Source organism: Erinaceus europaeus, chromosome 9, assembly GCF_950295315.1.
Source record: "Erinaceus europaeus chromosome 9, mEriEur2.1, whole genome shotgun sequence".
Taxonomy (NCBI): Eukaryota; Metazoa; Chordata; class Mammalia; order Eulipotyphla; family Erinaceidae; genus Erinaceus; species Erinaceus europaeus.
Window position 1 is genome coordinate 65,876,743 of NC_080170.1, and position 25,346 is coordinate 65,902,088.

General features: G+C 42.1%; 1 protein-coding gene across 6 annotated transcripts in view; it reads left to right on the forward strand.

Annotated features, from left to right (window-relative positions):
• The first annotated feature begins 224 nt into the window (after positions 1 to 224).
• Positions 225 to 25,346, forward strand: part of TTC1 (tetratricopeptide repeat domain 1) — a 43,070-nt gene continuing 17,948 nt past the window's right edge. Inside the window, exons 1-2 of one of the 6 annotated variants that reach the window (XM_060198086.1) lie at positions 225 to 304; positions 1,383 to 1,726. In XM_060198086.1, coding sequence (XP_060054069.1) covers positions 1,415 to 1,726 — 312 coding nt within the window. In that variant the 5' untranslated portion in view covers positions 225 to 304; positions 1,383 to 1,414. Of the gene's footprint in view, positions 438 to 520; positions 915 to 1,382; positions 1,727 to 25,346 lie in introns of those variants that run through there. The other 5 variants (XM_060198085.1, XM_060198087.1, XM_007528644.3 and 2 more) reach the window with 5 other exon arrangements.

Genomic DNA, 25,346 nt, shown 5'->3' on the forward strand with positions numbered 1-25,346 from the left:
AAAATGAAGCACCTCAAAGACAACTTTTCTTTTTCTTCCTCCCGCCCCCCACAAGCTAAGGCAGGCATGCTCTTGCCGTATTGCAAGATGGCAGCCCTCATCATTTTGTCTTCCGTACAATAGAACGTCAATGGGGGGGGGCTGGAGGCGCGTCAGTTTCACTACATTTCCCAGGATGCCTTGCCAATAGCGACGCCATTGGCCGGCGCAGACGGAAGTGCATCTGACTGAGCGGATGTAGTGAGTCGTAGTGGCTCGGAAGGTGAAGACGGAGGGTCCTGTGAAGCTAGGAGTAACCTCCTGGGTCTGTTGTCTTGACTGTGAGGGACGCAGCTTGGTGACAAACTGTTGGGAAGTGCCGGGTGACACTTCCTTCACTCTGGGGTTCTAGTGCCAGCGTCCTCCCGCTAGACCTGGGAGAGGGGAGAAAACAGAAGGTAGCTGCGGAGGCGCGGTCTCCGCATGGGGCTATGACTGGTTTTAAGTTTTTTGGGACAAACAGGATCCTCGGGCTCTGCCGGGCCCGGCGTCGCGGTGACTTTTGCTGTGACCGGAGGGGCGGGGCTGCCGACGGCCTGACTCAGCTTCCACGGCCGCGGCCCTCAGTTGGCTGCACGTTGGCATCACCTGAGAAGCCTTTTTTAAAATGCAGACGCCCTGACCCCGCGCCAGAGCAGCGAGTCCGAAACTGCGGGGGACTGCGGACCCGGCGGCCCGGGGTGTTTGCAGTCGAGACCCTGATACCCCTGCCCCCGGGATCCGGGTTGGGACCACCAGCACCTGCCCGGGCCTACCCGTATGCACGGTCCAAGGACATGGGAGTGGGGGTGCGCTTCTGAGTGACACCCAAAAGTTACTATTGAGCTTCTTGCAGCTGCGGTGGGAAAACAAGCTGAGAATTTTTTTATATAAAGGTTTTTTAAAAAAAATTTTACTTATTTATTTTCCCTTTTGTTGTTTTTTCATTGTTGTTATGGATGCTGTTAGATAGGGCAGAGAGAAATGGAGAGAGGAGGGGAAGACAGAGAAGGGGAGAGAAAGACAGACACCTGCAGACCTGCTTCACCGCCTGTGAAGCGACTCCCCTGCAGGTGGGGAGTCAGAGGGGGGGACCTCGAACCTCGACCCTTCCGCGGGTCCTTGGGTTTTGCGCTATGTGCGCTTAATCCGCTGCGCTACCGCCCGACTCCCAAGCTGAAATTTCAGGCTGCTTATAGCCTGTTCTGAAAAGGAGGGCTAGTAGATAAAATGACATTCAGCAATGTTCACGGGCTTGTGAGGTTGGGCTTTAGTGGAGAATTTTGTTTCTGTGTGACAGGATGAATTTGAGGAGCAGAAACACAGAAGCACCATTTTCTCATGTTTTTAATTTCTCTTCCCAGAGCTTCAGCTTCACCTCCCTCGCTGAGCCAGCATGGGGGAGCAGGCAGAGAACTGTAGGGCTCCAGAGGACCTATTCAATGGTTTGAAAGTTACAGTCCCCCAGGAAGAAGAGTGTGCTGGCACTGCAGCTTCTAATCCTAAAGACCCCCATTCTCAGGCCACGTTGGGGGGAGATGAGGACCAGGAGGAGGAGGAGCACTTCCACCCCTGCAGGTCCTCCTTTGAGGAGGAGCCGGGCGTGGATGAGGTAAAGAACAAACCTGATGAAGATGTGAATTCCTCTGAACTGGATGAAGAATACTTAATAGAACTGGAAAAAGACATGCCAGAAGAAGAGAAACAGGTAAATATTATCTCTTGTTGTTCATAAACTGTTTGTTAGAGACAAAAGTTGAGAGGAGAGGGAGGTTCTTGTACATGGTAACATGTCCACTCAGCTGTATGTACCACCACCTGGTCCCTCACTTAAACTACTTTGAAAAGTGAATATATATATATATATATATATATATATATATAATCACAGATTGCCTCATCGAGGTAAGGAGTAACTTGTCCATTTGTGTTCTTACTGCTTTAGTAGTGATGGATCTGAGGTCAGCATGATTAGAAAACACTAAGCATGTCTACTTTTTCTTTTTTTTCCTTTTTTTTAACCAGAGCTTGGATCAACTCTGGCTTATGGTAGTGCAGGGGATTAAACCTGGGACTTCAGAGCCTCAGGCAGAAGAGTCTCTTTACATTAAGCTATCTACACCCACCGTTACTATATATATATAAAGTTTGAATTCTTGTGTTCATTTTAATGGAATTATTTCCTTGGGACCAACTGGGATCAATTCAGACTCTGGTTAAAATTCAAGGGTTGTTGGCATATATCAATAGATACCTTTTAGCTGTTTTTAAATTACCTTTTTTGTTGGTTAAATTCCTGTAATGGACACTGTTTTGGCCAGTTGCTAGAATTGTGTCTGTTGCCTGTTTGTGGTGTTAATCCCTTGCTAACAATAACAACAACAAAACTACCTGAATGTCCTGGAAGTTATTTGATTACTGAGGGTGATGACGGGCCTGTACCATTTCACACAGTGTTCTCAAGAGCAGAATTGTGTTTGACAGTCACTGTCATTTGTTAAGGACAGTGTGCCAACCTTATAGAGTTTAACATGTCACTTGTATAATCTTGTATAATCCCCATCACGACAGAGCTGAGTAACTTGTCCAGAAGCACACATCTAATCAGTGGCAGAACTGATTCTCAGACCCAGGTTGGTTTGATTCTAAAGCCGAAATATAATGTAGAATTGATGAACAAAACAGCTGACTTGCTACAAAGCAGATTTTCACTAATTGAATGTACACTTTCTTTGTCCATGTCCACATCTTTCACTTGGTCAGCTTTCACTGTTGGAGGCAAAATTCTTGATGTCCTCTCCATGTCCTAATCTCAAGCAAAGAATATCTGACCTCATTTATAAAAACCTTGAATGAGATTTCTAGCTTATGCAGCTGAAGAGCTCACTAACTAGGCCCTGATAGTGGTGGTTCATAGTGTAACTGTGGGGTTAGCGCAGTGGGTTAAGTGCATGTGGCACAAAGCGCAAGGACCGGTATAAGTATCCTGGTTTGAATCCCTGGCACCCCACCTGCACGGGAGTCGCTTCACATACGGTGAAGCAGGTCTGCAGGTGTCTTATCTTTTTCTCTCCCTCTTTGTCTTCCCCTCCTCTCTCCATTTCTCTCTGTCCTATCTAACAATGACATCATCAATAACAACAACAATAATAACTACAACAATAAAAAACAAGGACAACAAAAGGGAAAATAAATAAATAAATATTTAAAAAATTAAAATAAATAACTTTGAATGGATACAGCACTGAATTGTTTTTAAAAAATATTTATTCCCTTTTTGTTGCCCTTGTTGTTTTATTGTTGTAGTTATTATTGTTGTTGTTATTGATGTTGTTGTTGTTGGATAGGACAGAGAGAAATGAAGAGAGATGGGGACGATAGAGGGGGAGAAAAAGACACCTGCAGACCTGCTTCACCGCCTGTGAAGCAACTCCTCTGCAGGTGGGAAGCCAGGGGCTCAAACCGGGATTCTACGCTGGTCCTTGAGCTTTGTGCCCTACCACCCGACTCCCAAAGCACTGAATTCTTAACCATGAGGTCCCAAGTTCAATCCCTGGCAGCACATGTATCAGAGTAATGCCTGGTTCTTTCTCTCCTATGTTTCTCATGAATGAAGAAATAAATTCTTTAAAAAAAAAAAAAGAAGAAAGAAAGAAAGAAAATAACTTTGAAGGTAGAGGTAGATGGTATAATGGTTATGCAAAGAGCCTCTTATGCCTGACGCTCCAAAGTCCCCAATTCTATCCTCCAAATCACCATAAGCCAAAGCCAGAGCTGAGCAGTGCTCTGGTAAAAAGTAAGTAAATAACTCTGAGATTCTTAATTGGGGGAACAGCAAAGCAGGTAAAATGTCTCTTTTATAGGTTAATTAAAACAAAGTGTCTTTAAACTTGATTCTTTTTTTTAATATTTATTTACTCCCTTTTGTTGCCCTTGTTGTTTTATTGTTGTAGTCTTGTTGGATAGGGCAGAGAAATGGAGAGAAGAAGGGAAGCTGGGGGGGGGGGGGTAGAAAGATAGACACTTGGCAGACCTGCTTCACTGCCTGTGAAGCGACTCCCCTGCAAGTGGGGAGCCCTGGCTAGAACTGGGATCCTTGCACTAGTCCTCGAGCTTTGCACCACGTGCACCTAACTCTCTGTGCTACCATCTGACTCCCTGTACTTTTCTTTTTCTCCTCACCTCCCCTCTCCTCTCCTCTCCTCTCCTCTCCTCTCCTCTCCTCTCCTCTCCTCTCCTCTCCTCTCCTCTCCCCTCCCCTCCCCTCCCCTCCCCTCCCCTCCCCTCTCCCTCCCCTCCTCTCCTCTCTCCTCTCTCCTCTCTCCTTCCCTCCCCTCCCCTCCCCTCCTCTCTATTCCTCTCCCCTCCCTTCCCCTCCCTCCCCCTCCCTCTCCCCTCCTCTCCCCTCCCCTCTCCTCCCCTCCCCTCCCTTCTCCTCTCCTTCTCCTCTCCCTCTCTCCTCTTTTTATTCTGAGAGAATATAAGGCCAAAGTGCTTTGTCATGTTGGTCTGGGGTTTCTTGTCTGGGTTCTCACACTACTAGGGAATGCATGCTACCTGCTGAGTCACCCTCCTGGCCATGAGCTTCTTTTAAAATGGGCAATTCAGGCTACTCACAACCCCAAATCACCAAAAACTGTGAAGAGTTGCACTATTAATATTTTGTCCAATATTAAAACATCTCATCTGCCTGCACATAATCTGATGTTTGCTAACAAGAGGACATATGAGCTCCTGCAGTGAAACTGAGATTATGTGTTCACATCAGAGAGAGAGAGAGAGAGGGAGAGACAAGAGCACTGCTCTCCCATTTATGATGTTTTGTTTGCTTTGTTTTTATGAGGTGCTGGGCATCAAGCCTAGCACATCAAGTAAGGGAAACTTATGCTCACTGAGCTACCTTCATAACCCTCTGTAATTGGCATTTTAAGTTGCTACATTATTTCTAAGGAATGCAAGTATCATTTATTATTATTATTAATGAGAAAAATAGTTGGAGAGGTATGTGCAGGGAACATTTTCTTGGTTGCTTCCAAAATTTTTCAGTTAACTTTATGAGAAAATTATTTATTTTGGGGTAGGAGTTGGTAGCATAATGGCTATACAAAAAACTCATACCTGAGGCTCCAAAGTCCCAGCTTTAATCCCCCACACTACCATAAGCCAGAGCTAAGCAGTGTTCTGATTAAAAAAAAAAAAAAAAGCGAAAAGAAAATGATTTTTTAACCTTTTCCTTCATTTCTAATGAGCATCCTTTTGAACTAAGATTGTCATATTAATCTCTTAGTTCTTAGCTTTAATGAATGCTGTTAGTTAAATAAAATCTGAGAATCTAATGGAAGTCACCTTAGATTTCTAGTCCTGAGCTTAAACACAGAAAATGAAGAATCTTTCACTCTAAAACATTTAAAAGTTAGTGGAATGTATTTAAATTATTTGTTGATAGTGGAACTAAAGTGGCATTTAGAATTTTTTCTGTGCTTATAAAAAAAGATCATTTTGTGTAGGTTAGTGGTTCTCTAACTTTATTGTGGCTGAGAAACAGGAATTATCAGATGCCCCAACCAAGAAGTGGCACCAAGACTCTCCTCTGCTCACAGGATCCTTGGGTGTTTCTGATTTTTTAATAGATGAAAATGTGATCACACTTTGGGACACAGATGACCAAGCTTCCAAAACTAGTATGAGTGTAACCAGTGTGCTAGATGCATCCAAAATCAGAAAAGGTGGTTTAATGATACATGATTTATTTTACTTTTATCTTTGTTCAATATCTAAGCTAAAGCTTCACTAGGCAAAATTAGAGCATTGTTAAAATAAGGGCATTCATTCCTTTGAAATGGAGTTTTTGAGAAATGGAAATATTTCCTTGCTTCTTCAAAATATTCCTCATAGATTAGTTATCTTTCTTCAGAGTGACTCACTGAGTCAGTTCTAACTACAGCTTAAATTCAGAGAGCCTCTCTCAGAGGACTTCTAAAAGTGACTTGTGGAAAGAGAGAGAGAGAGAGAGTGTGTGTGTGTCTTTAATAACTGATTTTTTATATATATATATCTGATTTGAAAGAAAACTAGAACTGTTGGTTCCAGGTGCTATCTTCCTGACCCTTTGTTTGCTTTTAATGGTAAAGAATTTCCCTCAGTAGTTTGCAAGCCTGGTGCCTCTAACCATTTCTGTGTATAGTTTTTCATTGTATCTACATGAGGCTGAAGCAGAAAGTTTTGCTGCATGTGACTCCCATTTTCTCGCCTTTCCTTGATACCAGCTTTCTCTACACTCCTTTTTTTAAAAAATTTAATTTATAAAATAAAAGTTAGAAAATATCAACAAAACCATAGGATAAGAGGAGTAAAATTCCACACATTTCCTAGGGTTCCATATCCCATCCCATTCACTGGAAGCTTGCCTATTCTTTATCTCTCTGGGAGCATGGACCCAAGATCTTTATGAAGTGCAGAAGGTGGGAGGTCTGGCTTCTGTAATTGCTTCCCCACCGAACATGGGCATTGGCAGGTTGATCCATGCTCTCAGCCAGTTTCTATCTTTCGGCGGCAGGGCTCCGGAGAGATGGGGTTCCAGGGTACATTTGGTGAGGTCTTCTGCTCGGGGAAGTCAGGTTGGTGTCATGGTAACATCTATAACTTGGTGTCTGAAAAAGCATTAAGATATAAAGAAGAACAAATTATTTAATAATCTAGATCCTAAAGGCAAGAATATAGCACATGAGATTTGAGGTCTCCATTTTAGAAAAAGCTAGTAGTTTCCTTTTAGGTATATTCCAAGAAGCCCATGACTTTTAGCCAGATGCAATTGCTCTCGATTAAACTTTATGTCCTTGCATTTTGTAGCTATTCATTTAAAAGCTGCAGGGGGCAGCAAAGAGCTGCTGATAGGTTCACTGTGGAAATCTATTTACTGGAGTAGAAACATTTGGTTTTCTCTCTGTGTTCATAGCAGGATTATTTAATTAATACTTTAAAATGTATGTAATATGTTTGTGTTTATGTTGTTCTTACTGGCCTAAAGTACAGGGACTGTCCCTTAACCAGGTGCTGCAGTGAAGGGGTCTCTGATGCAAAATGTTTATTTTATGATAGGGAATGGAAGAGAGCTTTCTGACATTTTTCCAAGTCACACTAGGCTGATTAATTGTATCTTAGGCTCCACACTGGAGCTGTCAAGCAGATCACTTGCTTTCTTCTAGTGCCTCTGTGGCTTCATATGTAGATCCTCTCCATTTGAGGTTAGTTCATGTGTATGGTATGAAACATGGACCAATTTTACCTTTTTCCAAATAATTACCTATTTGTCCTGGCATCATTTTTAAATATCTCTCCCTCTCAGGTCTCTCTCTCTTTTAAATTGAGGGGGAAGGGTGGTAAAAAGAAAAACACTCCAGCACATTGCTCTGGCATATGTGACACTAGGAATGGAACTCAGGACCTCATGCTCGAGAGTCCAACACTTTAACTACCATACTACCTCCTGGACTACCCAGGGGGTTCATTTTTGGAGCTCTCTCTCTGGCCTGAGGTTCACTTTTTTTTTTTTTTTAAACAGAGCTCACTTGAACAGTGTGTTGCTCTGCCATTTTTTTATTATTATTTATTCCCTTTTGTTGCCCTTGTTGCTTTATTGTTGTAATTATTGTTGTCTGGCTTTGCTGTTGGATAGGAAAGAGAGAAATGGAGAGAGGAGGGGAAGACAGAAAGGGGGAGAAAAAGATAAACACCTGCAGTCCTGCTTCACTGCCTGTGAAGTGACTCCCCTGCAGGTGGGGAGCCGGGGGCTCAAACCGGGATCCTTATCTTGGTCCTTGAGCTTTGTACCACATGTGTGTAACCCGCTGCGCTACCGCCCAACACTCCACTTTTTTTTTTTTTTTTTTTTTTTTAAGGAGAAAGAATTGAGACCACAGCACGAGCTGTGGTCTCACGAGCTTCTTTCATGTAGCGGGGACTGGGCTTGAACCTGAGTCATGCTCAGTGATAAAACAGCACCTGTCCAATGAGCTGTCATGCAGGCTCAAAGCATACTTTATAGTGTGTTGTCGGAAAGGTCATGATGAATTTTTTCATAGACAAATAGGTTGTTTACAAAAGACTTTCATGCCTGAGGCTCAGGTCCTGGGCTCAATCACCAGCATGACCTTAAGCAAGAGCTGAAAGGTACTCTGTGTTTTTTTTTTTAATTTATTTCTTTATTAGGGAATTAATGTTTTACATTCAACAGTAAATACAATAGTTTGTACATGCATAACATTCCCGTTTCCCATTTAACAATACAACCCCCACTATGTTATCTATCATCCTTCATGGACCTGTATTCTCCCCACCCACCTCTTTGTGTTTTCTAAGTAAATAAAATACTTAAAAAGAAATGACATAATGATTATGCAAAGAGACTCTCATGCCTGAGGCTCTAAAGTCCCAGGTTCAGTCTCCCACACCTAACTATAGGCATAGTTCTTCTTCTAGCGTTTGCCCTTCTTCCGTAGCCAGTCAACAGTGTCAGGTTGAGCCTGATGTAAAGTTTCGAGACCTCCTTTGAATCTGGAGAGGTGGCAGTCGTTGACTATGTGGGTCATAGTCTGTCTGTAGCCCCAGGGCCAGTGGGTCGTCTCTGGCTCCCCAGGGATGGAACATAGCTGCGAACCGGCCATGGCCTGTTCGATAGCGATTGAGGAGGGCCCAATCATAACGTGCTAGGTCGAAGCCGGGTTGACGCTTGCAGGGGTCTGTGATGAGGTGTTTGTTCTTTACTTCAGCTGACTGCCAACTCTATTTCCAAGAGACTGGAACAGAGAAGTTCAGTGTAGGCATAGGGGACCAGATTGGGTGACGAGACGTCAAGCGTTGGACAGGGTGGGCGAAGATATCCGCATATATTGGCAGGTCCGGTCGAGCGTAGACGTGGGAAATGAACTTAGATGATGCCGCATCCCGACGAATATCTGGCTGGGCGATGTTGCTAAGGACTGGCAGCCATGGAACCTGGGTGGAACGGATGGTTCCAGAAATTATCTTCATGGAGGAATATAATTTGGAATCGACCAAGTGGACATGGGGGCTACGGAACCATACTGGGGCACAGTATTCTGCAGTGGAATAGCATAATGCCAGAGATGATAATGCCAGTGGAATAGCATGATGCCAGAGTAGTGTGGAAGCGCTCGTGCCCCATGAGGAGCTGGCCAGTCTGGCAATGATGTTATTCCTCGCGCCCACCTTTGCTGCAGTTTTTATGAGATGTTCGTGAAATGACAGAGTGCGATCCAGAGTAACGCCAAGATAAACTGGCTGGGCTTCATGCTGGATTCTCGTATCGCCAAGCTGCACATTAAGCTCACGCGAGGCCGAGGCATGGTGTAGATGGAAAACAGATGATACCGTTTTTGCAGTGCTAGGGATTAGTCGCCATTTTTTACAGTAATCAGATATCAGAGACATGTCTTTCGTGAGTGTTTCCTCGAGGATGTCGAACTTGGATGCCTGAGTTGCACAGCAGATGTCATCGGCGTAGATGAACTTCCTTGAAGAAGTTTCTGGGAGGTCATTGATGTAAATATTAAATAGCGTAGGAGCCAGAACAGAGCCCTGGGGGAGGCACAGTACTCTGATGACACACCTTTGGTTGGATTTTTTTTTTAATTATTTTTCCTTCTAGGTCCTTGTTAGAATTTCATTGCCTTGGGCTGATATTTTCAGATAGAAAGGAGAGACACAGGGAGTCGGGCGGTGGCGCAGCAGGTTAAGCGCACGTGGCGTGAAGCACAAGGACCGGCGTGAGGATCCTGGTTCGAGCCCCGGCTCCCCACCTGCAGGGGAGTCGCTTCACAGGCGGTGAAGCAGGTCTGCAGGTTTCTGTCTTTCTCTCCCCCTCTCTGTCTTCCCCTCCTCTCTCCATTTCTTTCTGTCCTATCCAACAATGACAACAACAATAATAACTACAATAAAACAACAAGGGCAACAAAAAGGGAAAGTAAATAAATATGAAGAATAAACAAAAAGAAAAAAAGAAAGGAGAGACACAGCACCTACACTCCCTTCAGTGACATAGTGCTCCCAAGTGGTGCCCCGGGGGCTGAAATGTCATGTGTCATGCACATGAAATGGGAAAGAAAAAGAGAGCATGTTAAAGCCAAAAAAATAAATAAATAAAAAATAGCCAAACTTTAGGAAAAAGAGATGTCCCACATAGCAGGAGGCCTTGAGAAAGGCCCTCCCCACCCCCCAGTGGTACGCCCTATCCTGACAGTTTGTAAAAATTCTAAGTCCAGAACCTTTCCCCTGACACAGTTGTGCAGGAAAAGGTAATATTGGTGGGGGTAGATAGTATAGTTGTTGTACAAAGAGACCCATGCCTGAGGTTCCAAAGTCCCAGGTTCAGTCCCCCACACCACCATAAGCCAGAGCTGAGCAGTGCTGACATAAAAAAAAAGAAAAAGGTAATAATTAACTAAGACAGCTTGACCCTGAATAATGGGTACAAGAACCACCCCTTTAACTTTGTGGCCTCTACTTCTGTGATGATGCTTTCTGCTGTCAGCCCCATATATTGTATAAGCTGTACCTTCCCTTGGGGCACAGAATTCTTTAAGAGCATGAGTTGAGGGGCCAGGTGCTGGCGCATCTGGTTAAGCACACACATTACAGTGTGCAAGGACTAGGGTTCAAGCCTCTTGTCCCCACCTGCAGGAGGAAAGCTTCATGAATGATGAAGCAGGGCTACAGGTGTCTCTCTGTCTCTTTCCCTCTCTATCTTTCCCTCCCCTCTTAATTTTTCTGTATCTATTTAATAATAATTTTAAAAAGCACGAACTCTTTCTGTGGCTTGTTAACATTAATAAAGTTCCTCCTTGTTGACTTCATCTGGCTCTAATTTCCAACCTGCTACACACATGGCAAAGCAGGTGCCCTCGCTGTTCCCCGCTAGGATATTTTTATTTCATTTATTTTTGATTACATGACATCTTAATTGGTTTTCTTTTTTTCTTCCTTTTTTAATATTTATTTATTTATCCCCTTTTGTTTCCCTTGTTTTGTTGTTGTAGTTAGTATTTGCCGGGTCCAGCCCCAGCAGGTTATTAGGGTTAGCCTGAAGGAGGAGGGGCATCGGCAAAGAATGAAGAATGAGAGATTCTGAGTGAGTTGATGTTGAATCAAGCTCAAGCAGATATCTGTCTTACCTAAGAAGAACTTTATTTTTATAGTCTCATAAGGCTTAGATCATTCAAACAAAAATCACCAAGGTATTGATTATTAAAACAAAAATCACCAAGGCTTTGATTATTGAAACAAAAATCACCAAGTAAGAACAGCACAAGTAGGGAACACCTCCTGCTTTATGGAACATTTACATTCCAGGGGCACTTTCTGCCCTAGAGATCACATCACCATTTCTTTGTCTTTAGTTTTTCCTGTACCTGTGTGCTAGGCAAATGTCCTATTAAGATTAATATTCTACCTTATGCCGGTCCTTGTGCTTTGCGCCACCTGCGCTTAACCCACTGTGCTACAGCCCGACTCCCAATATTCTACCTTTTATGCCATTCTCTTGGCCCTATGCATCAGAAGACAATGGTTTATAGAAAGTTCAAGCTTGTTATGTTTCTAGGGGCCTTAAACAAATTGAGCAGCCTATTTTTCACAGAATCTGTTCCATTGTTTGATCAAGGAGTTTTGTTCTGTTCTAAGTTAAACTCTCTAACTAGAATCCATCTTCTGTGTATGCTCACTATGTGACCTAGGTTCTTGTGTACTATTCCTGCATAAGGAGGTGGGTGCATAGTGGTGGATGGTAGATTAAAAGGCCCATTGTATCTAGACAGGTACCATAACTTTCCATTAATTATTTGTGTTATGTAAGGTGGCCCCTCCACTGTGGGAACCACCAATCTTCCTCTCTATTTCAGGGGGAATACTAAAGCAAGTGGTGTATAAAGGGGAAAACATTTTTTCCTATTGGGGCCTCCTGAAAAATTCTGCATTACTGATACTGCTTGTTCTATTATGATCAATCTTACAGAGCGCAGTGCAGGTTTTGTCATTTGGTCAGGCTCTGAGCCTGGCCATAGGTAAATATTATTAAGACCACACAGAGCTTAATCCCAAGCCCTATACATGGCAAAAGGCGAGATGGTTTCAATTTGGCCTGGAGAGTCCAGCCGTGCTGAACTTCCTGCGAAGCTGGTACTGTGTCAAGTAGCTCGCATGGTGGCGCCTGCGCCGAGTATTGTTGTCATTGTTGGCTAGGACAGAGAGAAATGGGGAGAGGAAGAGAAGACAGAGAGGGGCAGAGAAAGACACCTGCAGACCTGCTTCACCGCGTGTGAAGTAACTCCCCTGCAGCTGGGGAGTCGGGGGCTTGAACCGGGATCCTTACTCTGGTCCTTGCGCTTTGCACCACCTGCACTTAACCCGCTGCGCTACTGCCCGACTCCCCTTAATTGGTTTTCTGTTGTACTTTTTTGCTTAAATTTAAGATGACTTTAATAGTGATTTAATAATGGGTTACAAGGCTATATGGATATAGTTCTATATTGCAGCCACCAAAGTTCTCTACCCCCCCCATAGGATATATTTTAAAGTCAGAAATAAATAGAATGAAGGCACTATATATTTTTAATTGTTTTATTATGTAGGAGAGTTTCACATGAGGCAGAGAAGAGGGAGAGAAAGAGACAAGCCAGAGCACTCAGTTATGTGTGGTACCAGGGTTTGAACCAGGAACCTCAGACTTGAAAGTCTCATGCTCTACTAGTTGAACTATCTCCCCAGCTGCTATCATGAAAATTTGGGCTTTGCATTGTAGGTTCATTATTAGTATTGATGTTCATACAGTAATTATGAACGTTTTGTTTATTATATGATAGAACAAATGAGTGACTATATTACTGTTACTGAGAGCCAGTGTTTTCCCTGCAGGAAAACAGAATGAGGGAAGAAGTAGAACAAGATTTCATTTGTATATAGTCTTTCACTCATGAGATTTTTTTTTTCTTTTAAAATGCATTTCCTGTGCTACTTCTCTGAAAGAACCTAAAAGCAGTGACAGTCTAGTAACAGTGAACATATTAGCACCTAGACCTAGACCTTGGTTTCTAAATACCACTCTACTGAAAGGATCTGTGCTCCAGGTCTGGGGCAGTCAGTGTTACCCCTGGAAAACAATGTATTCCTGCAGCCAAGTCCACCCTTTGGAAGACAGACCCAATCAAAGGCCCATTCAGAGCCTGGAATGGGCTGAGAAAAGTTCAGCAGGTAATCCTGGAAAGTCGTCTCAAAGACAGGGGTGGGGGAGGGGGGCAGGTGAGGGCTTACCAGGTCCTGGTCTAAGTCTAGATGGTACCCTACAGCTTGTAAAGCCATTTAATCATTGAACAGTTCAAACTTTTTGCATTGTTTTCTCTTCTTTTATTATTTTTTTTAAGAACAGTGCTATCTTCCCCCTGCTCTATCTTTTTAAAAATTTTAGTAACAAAAATATAGGTAGGTTATACATGTACAAACTATTGTATTTACTGACGAATGTAAAACATTAATCCCCCAATAAAGAAATTTTTAAAAATAAATAAAATATATAGGTAGATAAGGGGCTAGGCAGTGGCTCACCTGGTTAATACATTACAGTGCACAAGGACTTGGGTTCAAGTCCCTGGTCCCCACCTGCAGGGAGAAAGCTTCACAAATGGTGAAGCAGGCTGCAGGTGTCTCTCTGTCTCTTTCCCTCCCTATCTCCCCACTCAATTTCTGTCTTTATCCAATAATAAATTAGATTTAAAAAAAAAAGAGTAAAGAGAACTTTTTTTTTTTTGCCTCCAGGGTTATCGCTGGGGCTCGGTGCCTGCACCTCAAATCCACAGCTCCTGGAGGCCATCTTTTCCCCTTTGTTGCCCTGGTTTTATTGTTGTTGCAGTCATTACTATCGCTGTTGCTGATGTCGTTGTTGGATAGGACAGAGAGAAATGGAGAGAGGAGGGGCAGACTGAGAGGAGAGAAAGGCAGACACCTGCAGACCTGCCTCACTGCATGTGAAGCGACTCCCCTGCAGGTGGGGAGCCCGGGGCTTGAACTGGAATCCCTATGCCAGTCCTTGCGCCTTGCGCCACGTGCGCTCAACCCACTGCGCTACCCCCTGGCCTCCAAAGAGAACTTTTAAAGAAAGAAAGGAGGATGAAAGAAGGGAGAAAGGAAAGAAGGATAATCAATCCAGTGGAATGGTGCAGTGGATAAAGTGTCGGCCTCTCAAGCATGAGATTCTGAGTTCAGTCTCAGACAGCACATGATGTCTGACAGCACCAGAGTGATGTCTATTTTTTTTTCTCTCTGTCTTCCTATCCTTATCATTATTAAATAAATAAAATATTTAAAAAAGAAAGAATAGTCAATCCATATCTGTGATGTTGGGAGAACCACTGCAGTCTGCAATGGAGAGAATGGGAACACAGAACTCTGGTGGTGGGAACAGTGTGGAGTTGTACCCATTATTTTATAGTTTTATAAATGACTAATAAAAATTCATTAAAATAACTTTAAAAATATTTTAGTAACGTGTGAAGCAGATTGAATCCCAAATTTGAGGCAGTATGTAGAGCCTATATTCAAAGGGCAATCTTGTTGGGAAAGTAATGAAAGATGATCCTGGAGAGGAGAAAACAATTTACCACATTTGGAAACCTTGGATCGGGCAGTTGGGGGAAAACTAGGGAAAGAAACATACATTCCACAGGGGAGGCACAGGCAGAGGAGTGAAATGAAGAATAAGGTTGGTGAGTTTGGAGAGACAGTAAAGAGTTTGGATTGTATTGGATAGTAATGGTTGAGTAGGTTGTAATGGAAGTTTGACATAGTATAAAGAGCAAGAGATTTCTGAATCTTGGAATTACTTGGAAGATGGATAGTTAACTTCCTCTATGTCATCCACTCATAGTTGTCTCAAAAAGCAAACATGTTAATGTGACAGATTTGAAGCAGTGAGATGCCATACACTGCTATAGGTTATAATGTTCTCTGAATTCCAGGCCAAAGTTTGTAGTTGTGGCTATAACTGTTGAAATAAACCTCATTTGTCAGACAGACTCTCTGGAATTTTCCTTGATAGTTCTTGTGATGGTTTTCAGTGTAGAGTAAAGTCACTATTGCCTCCTGAGTGTTCAGTGGTGGGAAGGAGTGCTGAGTACAGAGAACCCTATAAACTCTCTTTGGCTCCCATCCTTGTGGAAGTAGAATGCTGGAGCAGATGTTTCCCTGCGAGGCCTCTCTGGAATGTGTGAAAAGAGTCTTAGCCACATTAGACGAGAACCTGGAAAGATTTGCACCTAATAATGCTGCCAAAGTCTCAGCACCACCAGCTCCCTATGTGTGAATGTACGCTCCTGGCACTTTGCTTGCTAAGCCAGACCTGCACACTGTAACATCTGGCCTTGGATTCCAGGAGCATCACACAGTACGTGCCACCCTCTGCAGAAAATACAAGGCAGCGGTCAAGTTCATCTCTTGGCACAGCTGGGAAATAGTGCAGCTTTCTCCTCGCAATGCTGTTTTTAGCTGTCTCCAAGGAGATATTCATCGTATTGATGATTACATTAATCCTCAGTTTACACAGCCTGTGGAAGCAGCAGCTCTTTTTGAGTGTTTACTGCTTAATGGGTCACTGAGCTGTTATTTATCACCCAAAAAAGTGAAATGCCTTCCTTAGGATAATTGGCCTCAGAAATACGTTCTGGAACCATCCTCCTTGCATCAGCTCTCTGTCCTCTTGGTTTTAAAGGCACAATGAATTTTTCCTAGGCTGACTGCTCAGGCTGGCCTTTATCAGTAATTCCTGCTGGATTAGATCTAAGCTTTGCCCAGTGGGGCTTTGACATTTTTTTGGGGGGGTGACATTTTAAAAAGAGAAAGTGAGAGAATAAATTCTTAACGTGTGTGTGCATGCATACACATCCAGAAGACTGATCTGGCAGTCTGGGTGATTCATCTGTGTTCACAGAGCATTGATGGCATACTCAGTTAAGCGTGCACAGTACAAGTCACAAAGATCTAGGTTCAAGCCCCACCCCACCTCTAACCTGCAGGGAAGACATTTCACGAGGGGTGAAGCAGGTCTGCAGGTGTCTGTCTCTCTCCCTATCTATCCCCCCCCCAATATTTCTCTGTACTATCTAAAAATGGGAAAAAGTGGCCGCCAGGAGCAGTGGATTTGTAGTGCTGGCTCAGCCCCAGTGATAACCCTGGAAGCAAATTTTTTTTCTTTGTTTTTAGGTAGCTTTTAACTGATTTATAGATTTCTGAATGAGTTTGTTTGGAGGGCTTGTTGGCTTCTAGCATGTAACTCCAATGCTGTTTACGTGTAAATTTTGAGTAAATCTTGCTGAGTGGCAGTACCACCTGTTGCTCATGTTATTCTCTAGTGGCACAGGTATGTGGCATATGCAACTGACCTACATTAAAATCTGTTTGCTACCTTTAAGGTGTATATTTTCCCCTAGCTTGTGGACACGTGCACAATGCCCTGTGTCATGGGCGCTGGTCTCTATCTACATTCCTAACTTTGTTGGGAAGTAACCTAAAATAGAACTAAGGAGTCCTATGAGCTAGGAAAGGTCTCACCAGAGTATTGGAGCTGGAAGGTTGACATCTCAGGCCTGGCATCTCAGGACACAATCTGAAGTGAAACATGTCGAGGTAGCACTGGTTGCACTGATTTGATAGAGGTCAGCAGATACAGCATCAAATGGTATGGATCGAGAGAAACATGAAGGAAAACGAGCAAGGTCCCAGAGGTTCCAGGACTTGAGAAACATGGAATGTATAGAGAATAGGGAAGGTTCCTTGCTGTCTTAACCAAGTTATGTGGAAACTTTATTTACTTTGAAGATACCATTGTTAGGATAACTATATCTTCTAAACTGACAAGACTAGTTGCTTCTGGTCTAAAGATTATAGGAAATTTAATATTTTTAAAAAGATTACTAGAAATGCATTAACAAATTCAATCAGTTTACTCATTTGAAATCTTAAGTGTTTAGATTGAAGAATATATGCTCAGAACTGATGTCTGTATTTAAAAGATCAAGACGTTCAATCTATTTTTCCCCTCTTGTATTGATTAAATAGTGATTTATACAACTATAAGTTAATAGGAAGTACATATTAACACCGTTCCTACTACCAAAGGTCTATGTCCCCACACCCCCTACAGTAAAGCTGAAAATTTACCCCCCACACACGAGTTTTTTACTTTGGTGTTATACTCCCAACTCAGTCATTTCTGCTTTGCATTTCCTTTTCTGTTCTTCTTTCTCAATTTCTGTTTATGAGTGGGATCATTCTATTACTTCTCCTTCTCTTTCTAGCTTATCTTATTTAACATAACTCCTTCTAGCTCCATCCAAACTGGGTTGAAGAAAGTTGATTCATTATTCTTAATAAATGAGTAGTATTCCATTACGTATATATACTTTCTTGTAAATTATCTTTATTTATTGGGTAGAGACTGCCAGAAATCACGAGGGAAGGGGGTGCTAGAGAGCGAGAGACACCTGCAACACTGCTTCACCACTCACAAAGCTACAGGGGGGGCTTGAACCTGGGTCCTTGTGCATTATAACATGTGCTCAACCAGGTGTGCCACCACCCGGCTCCTCTATTGTGTGTGTGTGTGTGTATCACAACTTTCTCAGCCTCTTATCTGTTGTTGGACACCTGGGATGTTTCCAGGTTTTGGCTATTACAAATTGCTGCTATGAACATAGGTATACATGTATATTTTTGGATGGGTGTGTTTGATTCCTTAGGATATATCACTAGGAGAAGAATTACAGGGTCATAAGGAAGCCCATTTCTAGCCTTGTGAGAGTTCTCCACACTGCTCTACACGGGTGGGACCAATTTACATTCCTTTTTTTTTTTTTTTTTGCCTCCAAAAATGTATGGCTCCATGCCTGCACTATGAATCTACTGCTCCTGGTGGCCATTTTTCCCATTTTTGTTGCCCTTCTTGTTTTGCTTTTGCTGCTGTTTTTGGATAGGACAGAGAGAAATCAAGAGAGATAGGGAAGACAGGAGGAAAGCTAGACACCTGCTTCACTGCTTGTGAAGTGACCCTTTCTGCAGGTGGAGAGCAAGAGGCTTGAAACAGGATTCTTGTGCCAGTCTTTGTGCTTTGTGCCATGTGTGCTTAGCCCACTGTGCTACTGCCTGCCCCCTCCAATTTACATTCCCACCAGCAGTGCAGGAGGGTTCCTTTGTCCCCACAACCTCTCCAGCATTGGTTGTTGCTGTCATTTCTGATGTATGACATTCTCACAGTGAAATAAAATGTTCCCCAATTGCACAACACATAGACAGGCTTGTCTGCTACTCCTGCACTTCAGCAAACCTAGGGGATAGAAATGTGATTAATCTGGTTTAATCATTTTTGTGTCACACAATGTAGCCAACCAAATTGTGTTTCTTTTTGTATTCACTTGCATCTTGTCTGCCTGGATTGCTTTGTTTTATATGATGACTCATGACGTGACCAATTCGCACATTACCCTTGAACACACCTGATTGGTGCACCTTGTAAACCAATCAAGTGTACCACCTTGAAACCAATCAGATGCACGCAGCCCCCAACTTGAAGGGTATATAAGTGAGTTCCAACTCAGACAAGGTCTAGCACACCGCCAGTGTAAAAAAGTATCTCCTTGTTCTCCAAGTGGTCAGGACCTCAGACTCTGTTGTAACACTGGAGCTATAACACTCAGCTGTTCTGCTGATACTTTTCTCTAACAACAGGAGTGAGGTGGTATCATTGTTGTCTTTATTTGCATTTCTCTAACAATGACTTGGAACAATTTTTCATATGTCTGTTGGCCTTTTGTATCTCTGCTGTAGTGAATATTCTGTTCATATCCTCTCCCACTTTTTAACTGGATCGTTTGTTGTTGCTGATTTTTGGTGAGCTCTATATATTTTGGTTATTAGCTTCTCATCTAATGTATGGCATGTATTAAAGTTCTCCCATTCTGTGAAGAGTCTTTGTTTGAATGATGGTTTCTTTTGCTGTGCAGAAGCTTTTTTTTTTTTTTTTTTGCCTCCAGGCTTATCATAGGCTTGATGCCAGCATTATAAATCCACTGCTCCTAGAGGCCACCCCCCCCCCATTCTAACTGATAGGACAGAGAAGTTGAGAGAGGAGGAAGTAGGGAGAGAAAGATAGACAGACATATGCAGACCTGCTTCATCACTTATAAAGCATTCCCCCTGCAGGTGGAGAGAGGGGGCTCAAACTCCGCTTGTCGCTCATGGTAATATGTGTGTTTACCAGGTGTACCACCACCCAGCACTGTCTGTAGGTCTGAGGCCCCATTCTTAAATTTCAGTTCCCATTGTTACCGCCTTTTTTTTTTTTCCTCTGCATTCCTATAGAGCATCCCTTCTGCAGATACATGTTAAAAATACATCAGATACCTCAGTTATTTATATCTTAAAATTAGTTGTTGTTATTGTTGTATCTGTCACACAATAGATACCATAGAAATTAGATTTTTGTTATTCTTTGCAAGTCATTGCAACACCCACATTCAAACCAAGCTGGTTAGGTTTACTCCTAGATATTTTATTTTTTTTGTTGCTATAGAAAAAGGAACTGATTTCTGGATTTCAATTTCTTCTAACTTAGTGTTTGCATAAAGGAATGCCACTGACTTTTGAATGTTAATTTTATAGCCTGACACATTACTGTATTGCCTGATGATTTCCAAAAGCTTCTTGCTGGATTCCTTAGGTTTTTCCATGTATACTATCATGTCATCTGCAATTAAGGAGACTTTGACTTCTTCTCTTCCAATCTGTATGCCTTTAATTACTTGCTCCTGCCTGATTGCTATGGCAAGAACTTCCAACACTATGTTGAATAGTAATGGTGATAGTGGGCATCCCTGTCTAGTACCTGATCTGAGTGGAAATGCTTCCAGTTTTTCACCATTGAGTATGATGTTGGCTGTAGGTTTGCTATATATAGACTCCACTATCTTGAGTAATTTTCCATCTATTCCCATTTTTTGTAGTGTTTTGATCATAAAGGGATGTTGGATTTTCTCAAAGGCTTTCTCTGCATCTATTGATATGACCATGTGGTTTTTGGTCTTGCTTTTGTTGATGTGGTGGATCACATTGATTGATTTACGTATATTAAACCAACCTTGCATGCCTGGGATAAACCCCACTTGGTCATGATGAACAATCTTTTTGATATACTACTGTATCCGGTTGGCTAGAATTTTGTTCAATATTTTCGCATCTATGTTCATCAGAGATATTGGTCTGTAGTTTTCTGTTTTGGTTGTGTCCCTGTCTGCTTTTGGTATCAGGGTAATGTTGGCTTCATAGATGCTGGCAGGGAGTATTCCAGTGTCTTCAATCTTCTGGAAGACTTTTACAAGTAGAGGTATTAGTTCTTCTTTGAAGGTTTTGTAGAATTCATTTGTAAAACCATCTGGTCCAGGACTTTTATTTTTGGGAAGATTTTTGATAACTGTTTCAATTTCATTAGCTGTGATGGGCCTGTTCATGTTATCCACTTCCTCTTTACTTAGTTTTGGAAGTTGGTAGGTATCTAGGAAATCATTCATTTCTTCCAGGTTCTCTAGCTTGGTGGCATATAGTTGTTCATAGAAGCCTCGCATGATATGTTGAATTTTTGCAGTGTCTGTTGTGATATCTCCTCTTTCATTTACTATCCGATTTATTTGGGTCTTCTCCCTTTTTTGTTTTGTGAGTCTGGCTAAAGGCTTGTCGATTTTGTTTACTCTTTCGAAGAACCAACATTTACTTTCATTGATCTTTTGTATGGTTTTCCTATTCTCAATGTTATTTATTTCTGCCCTAACTTTAGTGATTTCTGTCCTTCTGGTTGCTTTAGGATTCCTTTGTTGTTCTTCTTCTAGGTCTTTAAGATGTGCAATCAGGCTGTTAATTTGTGCCTTTTCTTGTTTCCTAATGTGTGCTTGTATAGCTATGAACTTCCCTCTTAGGACTGCTTTAGCTGTGTCCCAAATATTTTGATAGCTTGTGTCTTCATTTTCATTGAACTCTCGAAACATTTTGATTTCTTCCTTGATTTCCTCTTTGACCCAGAAGTTGTTAAGAAGTGTACTGTTGAGCTTCCACATTTTGGCACTGTTACTAATCTTTTGTTGATTGTTAAGTGTTAGTTTAATTCCACTGTGGTCTGAGAAGATGCTTGGGATGATTTCAGTGCTCTTGAATTGGCTGATGCTGTCTTTGTGGCCTAACATATGGTCTATCCTTGAGAATGACCCATGTGGATTTGAGTAAAATGTGTATTCCAGTTTCTTGGGATGAATGACTCTGAAAATGTCCAATAGTTCTAGTTTATCTATCTCTTCGTTTAGCTCCCTTATGTCTTTACTGATTTTCTTCCTGGATGATCCGTCAAGTTGAGATAGTGGGGTGTTGAAGTCCCCTACTATGATTGTGTTACTGTTAATATATTGCTGTAGCTCTTTCAGTAGAAGTTTGATGTATTTAGATGGCTTCTCATTGGGTGCATAGATGTTAATAATTGTTAAGTCCTCTTGATTGACTGATCCTCTGAGCATTAAGTAGTGTCCATTCCTATCTTTTTTAATCTTATCTATTTTAAAGTCTATCATGTCAGATATGAGAATAGCTGTTCCTGCCCTTTTTTGTGGGCCATTGGCTTGTATGATAGTTTTCCATCCTTTCACTTTAAGTCTGTGTTTGTCTTGTTGCGTTAGATGAGTTTCCTGTAGACAACATATTGTTGGGTTGTGTTTTCTGATCCATCTTCCTACTCTGTGTCTTTTAATAGGTGAATTCAGGCCACTGACATTTATTGATATCAAAGATCGAAGATATTTTAACGCCATTCTTGTAGAGTTTTAGAGTGTTTTGATATATGTCCTATTTGTGGTGGTCTGGTTGTTTATAGGAGACCTTTCAGAACTTCTTTCAGGGCAGGCTTGGTGATGGTTGCTTCCTTCAACTGTTGCTTGTCTGAGAAGGTTTTGATGCTTCCATCTAGTCTGAATGACAGTCTAGCAGGATATAGTATTCTTGGCTGAAAGCCTTTCTCATTGAGCACTCGATAGATATCTTGCCATTCTCTTCTGGCCTGTAGTGTTTGTATGGAGAAGTCTGCTGCTAATCTTATGGGTTTTCCTTTGTAGGTGACTCTTTGTTTTTCTCTTGCAGCCTTGAGGATCCTTTCTTTATCCTTATTCCTTTCCAATCTAAGTATGACATGTCTTGGTGTCTTTAGGTCTGGGTTAATTCTGTTTGGGACCCTCTGGGCTTCTTGAATCTTTATGTCTTTGGTGTTGTCTAGACTAGAGAAATTTTCAGCTATTATGGTCTGGAGAATGCTTTCTTCCTCCCCTTCTCTTTCTTCCTCTAGTAAGCCAATAATGCGTATATTGTTTCTTTTGAAGTCATCCCATAGGACTCTGTTGTTGTTTTCAGCATCTCTTAATCTCTTTTTGAGATCTCTTACTTCTTTTTTAGTTGTCTCTAATTCATCCTCAATCTTGCTAATTCTGTTTTCAGCCTCATAGATTCTATTCTCTCTGCCCTCTACTGGTTTCTGGAGTTCATCTATTTTGTTGCCCTGCTCTGATACTGTTTTAGCTTGTTCAGCTAGTTCTTAGCTCTGCGATTTCAGCTTTCAGCTCTCTAATAACCATGAGATAATTAGAATTTTCTTCCATATTCTCATTTGTTGTTCCTGCATTTCTGATTACAATTTTTTCAAATTCTTTACTCACTACTGTTATTATTTCCTTAGCTAATGTTTGGATGTTGTTTTGTGCTTCACCCTCTGGAGGACTTTTAGCTGGACTCTTGTCCTGGTTCGAGTCTCCAATATTTTTTCTTGTTGTTTTAACCATTTTATATATGTTAACAGTTTTTTCAATCCCTGAGTTGGAGCTCAGTGGTGTAAAAGCCTCTTTTTTTTTTTTCTTCCCTGTAGGCTATGGGAGCCTGAGGGCTTTTAAACTATCAATAGGCTTCTTAGCTTAATCACTGACTCCTGACCAAGAGATAAAGCAGGGTGTTGCAGAGATAATCCAGTGGTTATGCAAAGAGACTTTCACAGCCCCTCAGCTTTGCCACAGAGGTATAGGTCTTCTCCTAAGTTTCCCGGTTAGATCTCTGTCCCCTGGTGTCCCTCCCTGTTGCTGCTCCAGATTCTGAGAGTAGTAGCAATGGAGACTCAGAGTTGCACTTAGTGAGTCTCTGGGGAGTCCTTTCCTCCCTTCAGCTGTCGCCTTGTTTTGGAGCAGACTGGAGGTGGTGTCTCCACTGATAAACTGTTGAACTGTTAGCAGCCACTTAATCTCTCCTTAGGCCCCTCTCTCCTCTCTGTCACCAGCCACGCGTGTTTGTACTCACGGGTGATTTACTGGGTTCCTGTGGTCATTCTAGTCCTGTCTTGTTTCGGTCCGGGTGGTCTCCTTTGGTATTCCTAGTTGATCCGGGAGAGGAGAGGAGAGGAGAGGAGAGGAGAGGAGAGGAGAGGAGAGGAGAGGAGAGGAGAGGAGAGGAGAGGAGAGGAGAGGAGAGGAGAGGAGAGGAGAGGAAGAGATCTGCTGCTCGTAGCTCTGCCTCCGGAAGTCGAATCTCTCTCATCTTTATTTTAAATGTGAGAGCAGCTACCAAGTCTTCTTCTAGTAATTTGTTGATGAGCACTTAGGTTGGTTCCATGGTTTGGCTATTGTGAATAGTGCTATGATGATAAAATACAAATATCTTTTCAATTTAGTGTTTTCATCTCATTCACATAAATACTTCAGATCATATGGCATTTCCATTTTGAATTTTTTAAGGAACTACTGTTTACACATATGCACACCAAAAAAAAAAAAATTGCACGCACACACAGAATGTTGATTTACATTCTCACCAGCAGTGTACCAGAGTTCCTTTTCAGAAAGATGATGCTTTTTTTTTTTTTTTGGTTCCTAATCTTAGAGTCACTTTTGCAAGCTCCAGATTCTGTGTATGAAATACCCTACTATCTATATTTCCTCCCTTTGAAGTTTCTCTCTATCCGAGAGCTTCAGGAATGAATGAGGAGTTTTGAAGCTTCTTCTTCTTCTTCTTTTAATATTTATTTTATTTATTTATTCCTTTTTGTTGCCCTTGTTGTTTTATTGCTCTAGTTATTGATATCGTTGTTGTTGGATTGGACAAACAGAAATGGAGAGAGGAGGGGAAGACAGAGAGGGAGAGACAACACCTGCACACCTGCTTCACCACCTGTGAAGCGACTCCCCTGCAGGTTGGGAACCAGAGGCTCAAACCGGAATGCTTACACAGGTCCTTGCGCTTTGCACCGCCTGTGCTTAACCCGCTGTGCTACCGCCTGACTCCCCTTCATTTTTTTTTTTAAACAGTATTGTCAGCAGGTGGCAGGCTGGGAGACATGCCGCCAGTTATGCTCATGCTAACTATATTGTGAAGATCTTCAGGACTGAGAGTATGTGGGAATTTAGCACATATGAGCTTTGCAGACTAGCATTCGCTCTACCTTTGAGTCTGATGGGTGGTTGGCCATCTGTATGAATTAGAGTTGTTAGAAGTACAGAGGCCTGTTTATGTGGTTTTCTTCAGACTTCCCTGTTAGCCTGCTAATAGCATGCTGCCCTCGCCCCACAGAAGAAGCTTGCCCCCTACCTACAGCACACTGGATGCCTCCTGTATGAAACATGCCACATGTAGCTAAATTAGCATTGAGTCACATGTTTTGGGGAAATAGTAACTCATGTTTATTGAGCCTTTATTTGCCAACCACTATATTGTGAACTTTATGTGTCATGTTAATCCATACAACTATTAAAACCTTATTTCTTTAGATGAAGAAACTAAGGCTCAGAAGTATTTTGAATTTTTCTTTCTTCTTTTTTTTTCCTCTGTAACCTAAGTACTACTCTTTAGCTCTAGCTTATGGTAGTCCTGGGAATTGAACCTGGGACCTTTGGTGCCTTGAATATAAAAGGTTTTTTTTTTTTTTTTTGCATAACAATTATGCTATCTTCCAAACCCAGACCTATTTGTTTTTTTAAATTTATTATTGAGAAAGATAGGAGAGGGGAGAGAACCAGATGTCACTCTGATACATGTGCTGCTGGGGATTGAATTCGAAAACTCGTGCTTAAAAGAGTCCAATGCTTTATCCACTGTGCCACCTCCCACACCACTAGGCCTAGATTTTTTTTTTGGAAGTTGGGCAATGAACAAGTAGCAGGCATAGAATTTGAATTTTACAGTGGTGTGTATAGCAGTGAGAATATTGT